At 40.7% G+C, this 15,667-nt stretch overlaps 3 protein-coding genes across 3 annotated transcripts in view; 2 read left to right on the plus strand and 1 right to left on the minus strand.

The window, feature by feature from the left end:
• The window catches only part of LOC133054820 (zinc finger protein 677-like), a gene marked incomplete at its 3' end in the record, with an annotated part of 90,748 nt that extends 82,668 nt beyond the window's left edge, over positions 1 to 8,080 (plus strand). Inside the window, exons 6-7 of the mRNA XM_061140146.1 lie at positions 7,641 to 7,830; positions 7,909 to 8,080. Of these exons, the coding sequence (XP_060996129.1) occupies positions 7,641 to 7,830; positions 7,909 to 8,080 (362 nt within the window). The remainder of the gene's footprint in view (positions 1 to 7,640; positions 7,831 to 7,908) is intronic.
• Positions 7,171 to 7,377, minus strand: LOC133054828 (large ribosomal subunit protein eL38-like). Its single transcript, XM_061140151.1, has one exon. The coding sequence runs from the start codon at positions 7,375 to 7,377 to the stop codon at positions 7,171 to 7,173; it is 207 nt and encodes a 68-aa protein (XP_060996134.1).
• Positions 8,081 to 10,668: 2,588 nt separating the features above from the next.
• On the plus strand, positions 10,669 to 13,407 carry LOC133055185 (KRAB domain-containing protein 5-like). The gene is made up of 3 exons (XM_061140617.1): positions 10,669 to 10,683; positions 12,668 to 12,794; positions 13,298 to 13,407. Exons 1-3 carry the CDS (start codon positions 10,669 to 10,671, stop codon positions 13,405 to 13,407), a joined length of 252 nt encoding a protein of 83 aa, XP_060996600.1.
• The last annotated feature ends 2,260 nt before the right edge of the window (positions 13,408 to 15,667 follow it).

Below are 15,667 nucleotides of genomic sequence, written 5' to 3' on the forward strand. Positions count from 1 at the left end.
GGAAAGGAAAAGTGAGGGATGTGCCTAACTATCACAGTTAATGGGGAAACTCAGTATCTTTTTAGTTTCTCTCTGGTTTGGAAAATGAACACTGTTGGCTAAAACCAATGCACAACTTGATAGTTGCGATTTAAGCTTTATCTGGGGCAAAATGAGGACTGCAGCCCTGGAGACAGCACCTCAAATAGCTCTGAGAGACTGCTTTATAGCGGCAGTGGGGGAAAGTCAGTATATAAGATTTTGGTGAAGGGGTGTTTTGCCGAAAATTTCCACTTTTGTCTCAGGTTAAAATGATTTGTTAACAAAATAAATCACTTGTTACATACAAATAAATAATACAGATACTTATTTTAAAATTGCCAAACTTACTATCAATATACTAACATTAAAAGAAAAGAGAAGTAAAAACAACAGAGGATACATCACCAAATTGACTTCTGACCAACATCCAGACTCAAACAGTGTTGGGAAGTCCCAGGACACAGCACATCTGGAGTCTCAATGGGGAAAAGGTCCCAAGCAGAGCTTCTGCTCATTGGGTGAGACTTCAAACTTTGCATTTCAGTTCTGGTTTATAATCTCAGGAGGGATACAAACTGATAACTTCACCAATCTGTGACCAAACTGCAAGCCTGGTTCTATGGTAAAGCTGTTTGTTTTGTATTGCAAAACTTGGAATGTTGCTAAGCCTGGGGTTCGGTTGGCCGGGCCCCCCAGGGTCTCAACAATCTCAAGATTTCTCCCCCTTCTTACCTCTGGTGCAGCAAGTCTTGCACTCACAGCAGGCTTTCAGTAGCTTTCAGTCTCCAGGCAGGTTAGAAACAAGCTCAGAGGCCCGCTCTGCTTTGTCTCTGAGGCCTAAACCAGACTATTCATTTAATTTCCCTAACAAGGGGGAGTTCAGTGCAGTCAAGCTCTTACTTTACAAAAGGTTTTCTGCCAGTTGTGAGAAGCTGGCATCACCATTTAGTGATTTTCTAGATATAAAGAGATGCAAGGGTTTGGATCATGAAATCAGTTCCTGAAAATATCTAACTCTCTAAAGACCTGTTCCACCAGATTCCCTGGAGCAGAGTGTCTCAGTCCACCCTGAACTCCCTCGGGGGAGATTTGACAGCTGCAGGACACTAGGGCTCAATCTTCCGAGTGGCAGATGGCAAACGCCCTTCTTGTTGTTCAGTCGCTGGTAACGCTCTTGGCAAGTGCCCGTTTGTAGCTGACAACACTCTCAAGTATATAGTAGAGATGCTGAGTTTTGGGAGTGAGGGTTTTCATTACTGAAGTCCAGGCCTGATCATTTCCAGTACACTCCATGCTCACATCACACACAGTCTCATTACATTTTTGAATTTTCCAGAATGTTTACAAGAACCATGTTAGTGCTAATCTATGTTCAACTGTGTTATATTTTAAAATAAAGCTCTGTGCAAATGATACAGATTTTCAGGAAATTAAAAAATTCAGAACCAGAGCTCTACTTTATTTTATATCGTTGTGTATGTCTGCACCCTAGTCTATTTTTAAAAATTAATAATATCATCCTCAAATACTTATGCACATTTTTAATCAGTTAAATATTATACTGATTTTATTGACATGACAGTTTTGCCCTATTACTAAGTATATAGCCCCATTTTAGTGTATGTTTATGTGCAAGAACATGTTGATATGATTTGATCTTTTTTTTTTTTTTTGAAGATTCACTCAGAAGGGAATCACGATCCACTCCAGTATTCTTGTCTGGAGAATTCCATGGATAGAGGAGCCTGGCAGGCTTCAGTCCATGGTGTTACAAAGAATAGGACAAGACTAAGTGACTAGCACTTTCTTATTTACAAATATTATCAAATATTATTTACAAATACAGAAATTTCTATAAATTTTCATTAGAGTTGTCTCTGTGTATTTTCCTGTTTTATTAAAGTCTAGAGTCCATAAATTGACGTAAAATTTAAGCTCTGCCATTTACAGAATGTTTGTTAAAGTATTTTCCAAAAGGTGTGTCAGCAACATATTGATTTTACATTATTTCTGTTGCGCATTCAAGACTCTTCTAAAATTGTCAGAAAGATATATAATATATACTAAAATTAAAATGATTCTTACTTGGAGAAGGAAATGGCAACCCACTCCAGTGTTCTTGCCTGGAGAATCCCAGGGATGGGGGAGGAAAAAAAAAAAAAATGATTCTTACTGCCAAGGTTGCTATCCTATTAGACTGTAAAATCATTAAAACACTTGAAGTTGAAATTTAAGTATGACTTCTTCCCTTTCTACTTCATTGCTGTTCAAAAATGGTCATTAATGGAACACACTTTTCAACATTGCTAGTTAAAATAAACTTGTTAAAAATGGGCCACATTTGTCCCACTCCGGTACTCTTGGATCAGAGTATGCTTTTTAAAATATTTCCTGTTTCTTTGATAAATAATTTATCAAAGAATTTATCTGCATCACATGAGTACAGTACTCAAAAATAAACATGCCAATGTTGATCTGATTATTTTACAATTTCTCTTCCAGATCAGAATAGTTTCTGTAGTGATTTGTGGATCATATCTCATCCTCTTCTCTGGGGTTAGAAATATGGTATAAAATATTATATTATATTAAATTATATTATTGTGTAATACCGGCCACTCTCCTAGATCAAAACCAAGTCTCTGAACTTGCTGTTTTCATCTTTGGTCACATTAGGAAGTCTTCCTGGAGAAGGCAATGGCAACCCACTCCAGTACTCTTGCCTGGAAAATCCCATGGACGGAGGAGCCTGGTAGGCTGCAGTCCTGGGGTCGCTGTGAGTCGGACACTGCTAAGCGGCTTCGCTTTCATTTTTCACTTTCATGCATTGAAGAAGGAAATGGCAACCCACTTCAGTGTTCTTGCCTGAAGAATCCCAGGGACGGGGGAGCCTGGTGGGCTGCCGTCTATGGGGTCGCACAGAGTTGGACACGACTGAAGTGACTTAGCAGCAGCAGCAGCAGGAAGTCTTCCCACAGCCATATGACACATGTACTTTGTATTTCAGGGACGGCTGAGGTTCCAGGATGTGGCCATAGATTTCACTCTAGAGGAGTGGGAATGCCTGGACCTCAGTCAACTGGAATTATACAGGGACGTGATGTTAGAGAACTACAGGAACCTGGCCTCCTTGGGTGAGGATAACTGCCTTCCAGAATCCCTTATCCACCCACATGGTTTTGGTCCTTTCACTTGTAGAATGTCTCCTGGAATCTTCTGCTTCTTATAATAGAGTTTCAGATCCCTGCTTTTTAGGGGAAAATGGGAATCTGTGAGTTTAGAAAGACTTCATGATGATTCATTATGATTGTAACCTTTTTCTTCCTTGATGTAATCTGCCGCCTTCTAGGTTAGTGGCAATTCTGTAAGTTTTGTAGTATAAAAGGGTGTCACTTTCCTTTTCAAATCAGATTTCTGCTACTTACTTTTACCTTAGTAGTACTTCACTAGAATCTCAGATCTGTTCTTTAATGTATTTGTTAGTGTTGTAAATGTCCTTTCAATAAAGTATTTGGGAAAATCATTCTCTAGGCTGTATTAACAGTCAACCATGCGTTCTCTTCACACATAAATACATATTGGGTTGGAAATTGATGAAACTCTAGCAAAACAAATATTCTTTTCTCTGATGAACAGGTCTCGTAGTCTCTAAGCCAGACCTGGTCACCTTTCTGGAGAAAATGAAGGATCCTCGGGATGTAAGGAGAATGGAGATAACAGCAATACACCCAGGTATGTCTGAACGGAGGGAGCAGATGATTCAGGTGAGAGGCCCAAGCATCAGAGAGGAAGCTATCCTTTGTATATGGTTTCAGAAGATCTGCTTCGGTGGAAATGATTTTGGAGAAGTCTAGTTATATTTCTGTTGCTGTCATAGACGGATATCTCCTGCCGCATTCTGTCTCTTAAATTATTCATGGATTCACCTCCAGTGATTGCTTTTCTCATTCACAGTGAGAATTAAAATTCTCCTCTTGGCCTGTGACAACCTACATGAGTTGGCTGCTCTTCCATTTCTTGGGGATCCTGGGAAAACTGTGCCCATTTCTGAGTAACTCTATGATGTTCCTTTTAAAGTTTGTTTCTACCTCTAGACAGAAGTGTGTGAGTGGAGTTGTAGGCAAACTACCAGAGTTCTAGGAATACTGGGGATGGATTTTTTTTTCTTCTGATTTATAATTTCTAAAACACTGGAAGCTACAAATATGAACTTATAAGTTTTAAACTCATTATTTCTTCACTGCATAAATCAAAACCTCCCTAAAATGAGAGAATGCAAATCTCAGGGTTACTTCAACGTTTCTTTTTTCTTTATATGAAGTAAGTAAGTAAGTAAAGTCGCTCAGTCATGTCCGACTCTTTGCAACCCCGTGGACTGTACCCCACCAGGTTCCTCTGTCCATGGGATTCTCCAGGCAAGAATACTGGAGTGGGTGTCATTTCCTTCTCCAGGGGATCTTCCTGACCCAGGGATTGAACCCAGGTCTCCCGAGTTACAGGCAGATAGATGGTTTAACCTCTGAGCCGCATTAAATATGTTAAGTGTATCTGTCCCAATTCCTCAATGCTAAAATACTTGAATATATTCAATTACCTCAAGAATGTTAAAATAAATTGACATAAGAGGTTAGAACATTTTCCACCATATTTTTTGGAGAAGGCAATGGCAGCCCACTCCAGTACTCTTGCCTGGAAAATCCCATGGACGGAGGAGCCTGGTAGGCTGCAGTCCATGGGGATGCTAGGAGTCGGACACGACTGAACGACTTAACTTTCAGTTTTCACTTTCATGCACTGGAGAAGGAAATGGCAACCCACTCCAGTGTTCTTGCCTGGAGAATCCCAGGGACGGGGGAGCCTGGTGGGCTACCGTCTATGGGGTCACACAGAGTCAGACACGACTGAAGCGACTTAGCAGCAGCAGCAGCACCATATTTTTAATGGTTGTTAAACTATTAGAATTTTTAGATAATATAAAGAAATCTTTTTAAAATGATCTTTTTGGAGTATAGCTGTTTTGCAACGCTGTGCTGCCATACAGCAAAGAGAATCAGTTATACATATATATGAATATCCACTACATATCCACTCTTTTTTGATTCCCTCTCATTTAGGTCTCCACAGATCACTGAGTAGAGTTCCCTGTGTTCTCATCGTATCTTTAAAGTCTACTTCTTATTTAGTTTCTTAAGAACTACTACTTTATTAATTTATCTTGTTTGTTATCAGTTTCCCTGGACTTTATCCCACATGTCCTCATTTTCTGCCTAGTTCTTTGTCAATATCAGTTATGACTTTTAGATTCAAACATCTAATAGAACACTCTCAAATAAAAACCTGTGTGATAAGAAGTGGAGCCCAGTAAGAGCCCTTCCCAGAGCCTGGCAGGGAGGGGCTGGCACAGATGGAGAGCGGCTGCAATGGTGGGTCTTCCCTTTGGGCATCACTCAGCAGCGGCGCTCTGCTTCTCGGGTGATTCAGGCTTCCTCCACAAGCATTCATGCTTGCGGAGCTCTTCACTCCTGTCTCCGCAGGAGATCTCACAGCCAAGAGCAGGCATCTCCCTGGGTCTGCTCTCCAAGCCCCGCAATTCGGCACCCAGCGCTTGTCTGCAGTGGTGATCACCCCTCGCACTTTGCGGCGGGCAGGGCTGGGGTCAGTACCCTGTGTACACGGGTCACTCTGGCCTGCAGCCACACACTGGTTGCCGTGTTCTCCTCCCACAGAGAATGAGGCTCCCCTTCTATCCCGACTGAGCGCCCACCCCGCCCCAGTGACAGGCTTCCCCGGATGTCAGCCTCTCCTCTCTTCCGTCCCCCCACTAGGATCGCAGGTCCCACACTACCTCTTCTGCTTCCTTCTTTCTTTTGTCCTACCTGGCTAAGCGGGAACCTTTCTTGTCCTTTTAGGTGTCCAAGGTCCTCTGTTAGTGTTCAGCTGGGCTCTGTGAGGGTTGTCCCGTTTGCACATGTATTCTCGATGCATCTGTAGAGGGAGATGAACTCCACGTCTACCTAATCCTCTGCCATTTTGATCTTTCCGTCTCTGTTTTATTCTTAATCTAGTGAAGGGTTCATCAATGTCATGTAAATATTTAAGGATGTCCACTGAAAATACTAAGTAAAATGACTTGCTATTTGGTATCTTTGAGCTGTGTCTTCTTAGGACACCCAGGGTTTGATGCCAAAGAATCCAGGGTTAGATGTATTCTCAAAAGCAAACCTAGGAATAAATGAAAGATTTCACCTTGGCAACTTATATTTAATGAAAGACTGGGAATATACAAGGGCATGTGAAATACAGAGAGGATGTGAAATACAGCAAGGACATAAAAAAATTGAGACAGTTTCACATAATACAGATATTATGACTGCCAAAAAAAAAGTACTATGAGTCAGCTTGGGAAAAACAATTTCAGGCATTGATATCTGCAGAGAAGTGTATGTTTTTAAGCAAAGACCCACATCGTTTTTGAAATATGCATATTCTCTGAAAGGAAATGTCTAAAATCTGGAAAGGTATCCAGTCTATACTGCAAATACTCATTCAAACTATTCTGAACCTATTAATAGGCTTCGATTAAACATAAATTCAAACATGTCTGAAAACCAGATATTTAAAAATCAGGGGGAAAACTCCCAAAATAAGCAGTTTGAGAGATCGGTAAGCAAGGGGTCATTAGTCTTCCAACAACAGATATATTTTCTCTGTTCCAATATTTGTAATGTTGATAATAATATAAGACACTTAATCCAACCACCAGAGTTCAATACATATCGTGATATGGTTAATATGGAACAACTTTTCATATGTACTAAAATAGGTCAGGCCTTAAGTAAGAGTTCCACCCCCAATAATTGCAAGAGTATTTGTGATGGAGCAAGATGCTACACATACAATGACACTGAGCATAAGGTTGAACAAGTCTCAAACCTGAAGAAATACCAGGGACCTCAATGTTCACACAAGGTTTTTAAAAGTAATAAATGTCGGAGTATCTTTTATGAACGAACAGGTCTTTATATAAGAGTATTCATATGGGAGAGCAGACTTATAATTGTAGTGAATATGATAACGTTTCTTTTTTCTCCTTTTTCTTTGAGATTTTAAAATTTTAATCCAGTTCAAATCAGTGTGCGTGGTACATTTCTACTCCTTCACTGCTGAACCTGGGGGCCGAGTCTGCTTCGGCTTTTCTGCCTTCTTGTTGTCCGTGATGACCAAGGTGTAAAGGTATCCGCTGCATCGAAGTGGAAACTTCACATTATCCTTGTTTTTCTTGATCTCGACAGATTTGGCGTCCTTTCGCCCAGCTGTGAGCCGATTGTCCTTGATTTCCTCAGTTTTGCAAGGCATGGCGGCCATGCGTGGTGGTTGCACGGGGAACAGCCGGAGAGAATCACTTGGAGCACCCCGGAAAGTTTCTGATCCGTCTTCAGATCTTACCCGACAGCAGAGGATTCAGAATCCACAGAAAGATAACAAGTGTAATATATGTGGGAAAGTCTTTACTAACTCATCCAATCTAACTAGACACAGGAAAATCCATTCAGGAAGGAAACCTTTTAAATGCACAGTATGTGGCAAAGGCTTTTTTCGTGGCACTGATCTTACACAACATCAGCGAATCCATACTGGCCAGAAACCTTATAAATGTAAGGTATGTGGCAAAGCCTTTAACTGTAGCTCAAGTCTCACTCGACATCAGCGAGTTCATACTGAAGAGAAGCCTTTTAAATGTACAAAGTGTGGCAAAGCCTTTAAACAGAGCTCAAGTCTTAATCATCACCAGCGACTTCGTACTGGGAAGTCCGACCAATTTAATAACTGCAGTGAAGTCATTACTGGCTGCTCAAGTCTTACTGAACATCAGGTACTTCATACTAGAGAAAAGCCTTATAAATGTAAAGATTGTGGCAAAGGATTTATCAAAATTACGAGCCTTACTCCACATCGCCGAATCCATACTGGAGAGAAACCTTATAAATGTAAGGAATGTGGCAAAGCCTTTACCCAAAATTCAAGCCTTACTCAACATCAGCGAATTCATACTGGAGAGAAACCTTATACATGTAAAGAATGTGGCAAAGCCTTTCGTCAGAGCTCAAGTTTTCATAAACATCAGAGAATTCATACTGAAAAGAAGCCTTACAAATGAAAGGAGTGTGGCAAAGGCATTGATCAGAGCGGTCATCTCACTAGACATTTGAGAGCACACACTGGAGAGAAACCCTAGTAATGAAACAAGTGATGGAAGAGATTTGTCCTAAACATACACCAGAAAACATGAGCGTTTATACAAGAAACACATGGGAATGATGTAATAAGTATGTAGAAAAGTATTTAATCAAAACTTAAATCTAAGTAAATATCAGAGATGGCTTACTAGAAAGCATTTCGTCAATCCTGTTTTCTGAAGTTACTCTGAAGGAGAATTACTGCAGAGAGGAATCCATAGAAACACATAGAAAATTGATAGGTTAGTATGGATCATGAGATGAACGGTTGGTGTTTAGGAAGTTACAGTTATTAGCATTGTATCCTTGTTTAGACTGACATGATTTGAGATTATTTGAAAACCAAAATGAATGTAATTCAACTCTGAAATACTCCATGCTATGCTTTGTTTATAGTGTGTATTCAAACTTTTCCTGATGGTTGCTACCTCAAAGATGAGAGAAGACCTTCTATATTGTGTTGGAACCATTTATATCTAATCTCCATTAGAAGATTAAAGACACAGTAATGTAAAATGTACAATGAACATCTAAATGGAGATGTTTGTTATTGATTTCAAATATCCCTGTAGGTCACGTCATGTAAGCGATGATGGACTCTTTCCATGTACTAAAGTAAGACAGAGGTTTGTTCTAAATTTTCAATAGTTGTATCACTTGATTTGTAAGAACTCAGTGACAGTTAACTAAAATACTGACGTATCTATAATACCATCAGAAGTCAAGGATATTAGTTGACAATGTTGAAATAAAAACATCTTCTGTGATAACCTAGAAATGTATGAGAAACCCTTCCTGAAAAAGTCATATAATTAGGGTTTATCAATTTATTAAGTGACTCCTAGCCTCTGTTTTGTAAACCATAGAAATCATAATTCTTAGATCATTGTATCAGAAAAATAAATATCTTTCTCTATGCTTGTAATTTGTATTTTAATCAAGGATCACACAGTGGGTTGTAAAAGGTTTTATTTCAACTATGTGTGAAATTGATATATGCTAATTAATAAAAGTGAATAGTTTTTAGTGTTTTGGTTGATTGTAATGAATTTAGTGTTAACCCACCACCACCACCATTAACCTCTCCCACCTTATCTAAGATTGTAGAGAAGAGACCGTAACAAACTATTTGGTAGCAGAGAGAGATGCCATCTGTAGAAATTAGTTCCTTACTGGCTTTAAACCTCGAATAACTTCAGATATTTTCCACCATTTCTATGTTGTATCTCCTCTCTCATTTTGTAACTACTCGGACATTGTGATGGTTCTAATAAGAAGGATCATACAGAGTACTGTTGAGAGCTCCCCTGAACTGCTCCATGCTGTTGCTGCCTCAGCATCTGTCTGGGGAGCAGGCAGCCTGCAGGTCCTTGAACTCACACCAGCCAGTCCTGTGAGTGCCTCCACTAGATGACCACCTTGAGATCAGCAGTCTTGCTGAACCCCGGGTTCTACTTCACAGGCCCCCCTTCAATGACACCCTCAGAGCTCACCAGAATCCTGCTCCTCTGGTTTGAATGGACCCATCCACCCTCAGCCTGGGGGGCCCACAGGATTTCACTCAGGGTCACCTACAGAGGTCTGAACCCCAAGCACTGATGCTTTCTCTGCTTGGTGCTCGGCTTGACCTCCTTCAGAAATTCTCACCCGAAACCCTCCCCTCCTGAGAGGTCTCAGCTGTGCTGAGTGTGAGCACTTCAGCTTGGCTCCTGAGTGTGGGTCTTGGGGAAGAAGCATCAGAATAAATGGAATTTGCTAAAGACTCATTTCATGGCCCCACCTCAGACCTGCAAATTCATAACTTCTTAGAGTGGGGACCTGACCTTGAGGGGTTCATATTCACTGAAATGGTTCAGAAAGAATCTTTGGCCAAGTGGCTTCCATCTGTTTCCCATCAGGGTCACATGACCAGTTTTAAGCCGTGCCCTCCCCGCAGAGTTCTCTGGGCCCTGTGGGAGCATCAGTGTGGTGTGTAGGAAGTGCTCCAGGGGATTCTGAGGGGAGGCCTGGGCTAAGGACGGAGTTCCTGGTCCATCCGTGAGAGCTGAGGCCCGGCTTCCTCTGTGGAGAGGCCGCAGGGTTGGTCTAACTGGATTTGGACCGGGGAAGTCAGTCAGCTCACATCGTCTGTATGTGCAGAAGGTTAGGAGCTCTCTCTGAGGAGAGAACAATCAAGAAGTAAGTTCACAGGCTGGTCTCCAGGTAGGAAGTGATTGTTCCTGAATCTCTCCTGAGACAGAGGTCAGGAGGGGTGGGTCTTTACAGCTTTTCAAGGTCCTTTTGTCTGTAGGTGAGGTTGCAGGTTAAAGAGCTGTGTGGATTCCTTTGAAGGTATTTTCTCAAGACACAGGTGTGAATTTGCAACATAACATCCCCAGAGAAGACAGAGCAAGAGGAAGAAGAAGAGGAAATGGCAGCTTCTCAGGTACATGTCCTGTCCTGGGTCTGGGCTGTGTCTGCTTTTCCTCCTGAAATGGCTGGACTGAGAACCTGCAAACCTTTAATTGTCTACTCAGTTTTTATTTTTATTCTTTAGCTCAGGCTGTTTGTTTTCAACTATTTGCTTTTTCCTACAATAGTGAAGACCAGCTCTTTAGACCACTTCTCCCTTATGTCCCAGAGCCTTTTCTCCATTGTCTGTATCCCAGCTTTCTATAGAACAAGATGAATTCTCCATGTGACTTAGTGACTTTCAACTGGTGAATATATTCCCTTTGTGAGAGATCAACACGAGGAGTCACTGGTATCCAAGATTCCCGCTGGGATGTGGTTTGGTGTTGGGATCTTAGGGAAGTAGAGGAATTGCAGTGATGAGCTTCCATCTGGATGCAATTTCAGATCTTTAGAACAGGAGTAAGAAAATGCAGTTATAAATAGAATGAACTCAGTGATCCGGAATTTTTCAGAAAATTTTGAAACAAAAAGAAATAATAGTGTAAGATCTCTATCATTAAAATAACTTGCTCTTGAAATATAGGACACAACAGGGGAGGTATATATGAAGTGAAATTTGCATGACTGACATTTTTCAGGGTACATTCAGATCACCTGTTACCATTTATCCCATTACACTGCATGTTCCCTGGTTCAGAGTCTTCTGTGAGATTCCAGCGCTCTGATGTTCACATTTTTCCTCTTCAGCTTTAAGAAAAGTTTTGGATGATTTAGTCAGGGACATACAGGAGCCACCGGATACAGTAGAAATCCATACCTTCTTAGTTTCTCTTTGCTTTGGGTAATGAACACACCTGTGTTTAGTGGGCATGTTGGGTTTTGGAAGTGGAGGTTTTCATCACTCAAGTCCAGGTCTGAGTTTACATTGCACTCCACTGTCATAGCTCAAATAATCATCTTATCACATTTTTTGCTTTTCCGAAATACTTATGATAATCATATTCCTAATGTTTGGGTAACTATGTTAAATTTCTAAAATATAGCTCAACACAATGATACAGGTTCTGAAAGAAAGGACTCAGAACCAAGAACTCTATTTCATATTGTTATGTGTGTTTGTACGTTAGTGTATTTAAAGCATACAGATTTTCATCCACAAATAAATAAGATTTAACCAGACTTTATTGACTTGAATACTTTTTCTCATTTAAAAAATGTATATAGTTCCCATTTTAGCGTGTGTGCACAAAAATGATAACATTATTTGATCCATTTTTGAGGTATATTTTTGATGTTTTTCCCAGTTACCCACACTGATATACACACTTATTAGAGCTGTCTCTGTGTATTTGTCTGTGTTCCTTTTTTATTTTTCTCTTTCTTTTTTATTTTTTGTATTATGAAAGTATAACACATTTACAGGAGTCATGTGAAATACAGAACAAAGTTAAATATAGATTTTATTATATAATACATTTTAAAAATAGATGAATTATGATTTTTAGTTGGTGTTTCAATGTCAAACTCTTCAAAGTTAATGGAATGAAGATTCAGAAAAGTACAAGGATATAGTAGACCTCAAATAACCACGAACTAACCAATTAAAAATAAGCTTGTTAAAGAAGAACAACTCTGGCCTGACTCCAGAACTCTTGAATTGGAATCCATTTTTAAAAAATATTCCTGGTTTGGAGAAAAATATTCAGGTTTGGTTGAAGGACGATTTATTCTGCATAACACAAGAACAACACTCTAAATAAATATGCCTCTGTAGATGACATCATAGTACAGTTTTTCTCCCAGATAAAAAGAATCTCTACAGTGGTTTTGTGAATCATATACTGTCTTTTTTCTGAGGCTAAAAATATGATAGAGAATATTAGCATGTGAAAATTATATTCTTGTGTAATACCAGACATTCTCCTAAATCAAAACCATTTCTCTTGCTGGTTTCATCTTGGGTCACATTAGGAAGACTTGCTATGGCCACATGGCATATACAATTTGTATTTCAGAGACTGCTGACATTCCGGGATGTGACCATAGATTTCACTCTAGAAGAGTGGGGATGTCTGGACCTCAGTCAGCGGGAATTGTACAGGGACGTGATGTTAGAGAACTACAGGAACCTGGCCTCCTTGGGTGAGGACAACTGCCTTCCAGAATCCCTTAAGTACCCTCACGGTTTTGGTTTCTGCATTTCTGAATGTCTCCTGGAATTATCTGCTCCTTATAATAGAATTTCAGATCCCTGCTTTCTAGGGAAAAAATGGAAGTTTGGAAGATTAGAAAGACTTCATGATGATTTATTATGATTCTAACCTTCCTCTTTCTTGATGTAATCTGCCTCCGTCTCTAGGAAGGCGATTACTAGGAATGTTCAGTGGTATAAAATAGTTCTGCCCTCATTTCAAAATCAGATTTCCACTACTTATGTTTGCCTTGTAGTACTTGACCAGAATCTCAGGTTCTGATTTTTATGTATTTGTTAGTGTTGTAAAGATACTTTCAATAAAGTATTTGGGGAAATCATTTTCTAGGCCGTGTTAATATTCTACCACACCTTCTTTTCTCACCTGAATACACGCTGGATTGGAAACTGATGAATCTCCAGCACAACTAAGTTTTCTTTTCCTGATGAACAGGACTTGTGGTCTTTAAGCCAGATCTGGTCACCTTTCTGGAGCAAAGGAAGCATCTCTGGGATGTAAGGAGAGTGGAGACAACAGCCACATACCCAGGTAGGCGTGAATAGATGGAGCCGATGACTCAGGTAAGAGGTCCAAGGAGCAGTGAGGAAGTCAGCCTTTGTCCTGTGGTTTGGTAAGATCTGCTTCAGTCGATATGATTTTGGAAAAGTCTGGGTTTATTTCTGTTGCTGTCATAGATGGCTATCACCTGCCCCATTCTGTCTCTTAAATCTTTCAGGAATTCATCTCCAGGGATTACTTTTCTCACTCACAGTGAGAACTAAAACTCTGCTCTTGGCCTGTGACAACCTGCATGAGTTGGCTGCTCTTTCATTTCTTGGGGATCCTAGGAAAACTGTGCCCATTTCTGAGTAACTCTATGATGCTCTTTTTAAACTTTGTTTCCACCTCTAGACAGAAGTGTGTGAGTGGAGCTGTAGACACACTGCCAAAGTTCTAGGAAAACTGGGGACAGGTATTTTTTTTCCCCCTAATTTATGTTATATAACACTGCAAGCTACAAATACGACCTTGCAAATTTTAAACTCAAATAATGTCTTTGCTGCATAAATCAAAACCTCCCTAAAATGAGAGAATGCAAATCTCAGGCTTACTTCAAAGTTTCTCTTTTTATCATATGAACTCATGTTAAATATCTTAAGTGTATTTGTTCTGATTTCTCAATGCTAAAATACTTTAAGGTATTCATTTAACTCAATGAATTTTCAAATAAATTGGCATGGGAGCTTAGGCCATTTTCTACCATCTTTTTATGGTTGTTCATCACTGTTAAGATTTTTAGATTATATGAAGACATCTTTTTAAAAAGCTCTTATTGGAATAGAGCCATTTTACAATGTTTTGCTACTGTACAGCAAAGAGAATCAATTATACATGTATATATCCAGTCTCTTTTAGATTTCCTTCCATTTAGGTCTCCAAGGAGCATTGAGCAGAGTTCCCTGTGTTCCCATCATATTTTTAAAGTCTCATTTCTTATTTAATTTCTTAAGAACTACTACTTTATTAAGTTTATCTTGTTTGTTATCAGCTTCCCCAGACTTTGTTCTATATGTTCTCACTTTCTGATTAGTTGTATGTCAATATCATTTATGATTTTTAGATTCAAACATTGAATAGAATATGCACAAATAAAAACAGACATGGTAAGAAGTGGATTAAAGAATTATTAGGCACCTAGTATTTGTGAAAATGTCTGGTGTCTCAATTCAAGATGACTTAAAGCAAAAAGTCATCATTAGATTGCCTATCTCGTTTTCATTGGGTGGTTCTTGTAGGTTTTTATTTTGCTCCTTCCTCTACAACATATTTCTTTGTCCTGTCATTTTGTCCAATTTTTTTGTGCTTGTGGTCTCTCTTATGAAGGCTGCAGGATCCTAGTTCCTCTTGCTGTGGTGTCCTCACCATGCTCATGGGTGAGGTTGGTCCAGAGGTTTCTGCCCTTATCCCCTTAATCTGGGCTTTGATTGTTGTTACTGTGACCCGAGCCTGCCCTGGATATTGAGGGGAGCTTCCCCATCGCTCTGTGGCTGTCACCGCCCTGTCTGTGGTGGGTCTGCGCCCTGGTTGGTGGAACAGAGCCCTCAGATCTGTTTCTTCACTGTGATCCTGATCTGTGTGGAGGCAGGCGGGATTGGAGCACACCCCCGGGAGAGAAGCCCCTGAGGATTGCTGCCCTGGGGATGTTCCCCTTGGGATGTGCTCTGTGCATCACTTTCACCCATTGGGTGAGTCTCGGGTGACCCTGCTTGGCACTGCCCTTGGCCCCACCTCAACCATGGGTATCCTGGCACATGGCCCTGGTGTCTCTCAGATGTTGATTTCACCAGGTCACCAGCATAGATCCTTGAAGTCAGGGCCCAGGATTGCATTCATCATGGAGCTGGACCTGCTGTGGTGCTGTGGGGGCAGCTCAGACTCCAGCCTGGCCCTGCCCCCTAGTGTGGGAGCCCACGAAGTCTACAGCTGCTACAGCTACACCTGCTGTGACTGGGGGAGCCCTGGTTGTCCATTCGGATGCTCTATAGGGGCTGAGGTTACAAAGACAGTTGTGATGTATAGAAATGAGTTTGTGCAGCTTCCAGTAGAAGATTTCAGCTTTACTTCCTTAATTTCCAGACCCTGGGGCTCAGCAGTGTTTAGCCCCCTCTGTGCATGTGGATGACCCATAGGTACCTGCTCCTGAGGTTTCCCAGAGCCCACCAGTCTACCCTGGTAGGGAGGGGGCACAAAGGAGAAGGCAGCAGCCAGCATCGTGAGAGCACCCACCCTGGCGGGAGCCCTTCCTCCTGCCTGGTGAGGAGG

This window comes from Dama dama, chromosome 4 (genome assembly GCF_033118175.1).
Source record: "Dama dama isolate Ldn47 chromosome 4, ASM3311817v1, whole genome shotgun sequence".
NCBI lineage: Eukaryota > Metazoa > Chordata > Mammalia > Artiodactyla > Cervidae > Dama > Dama dama.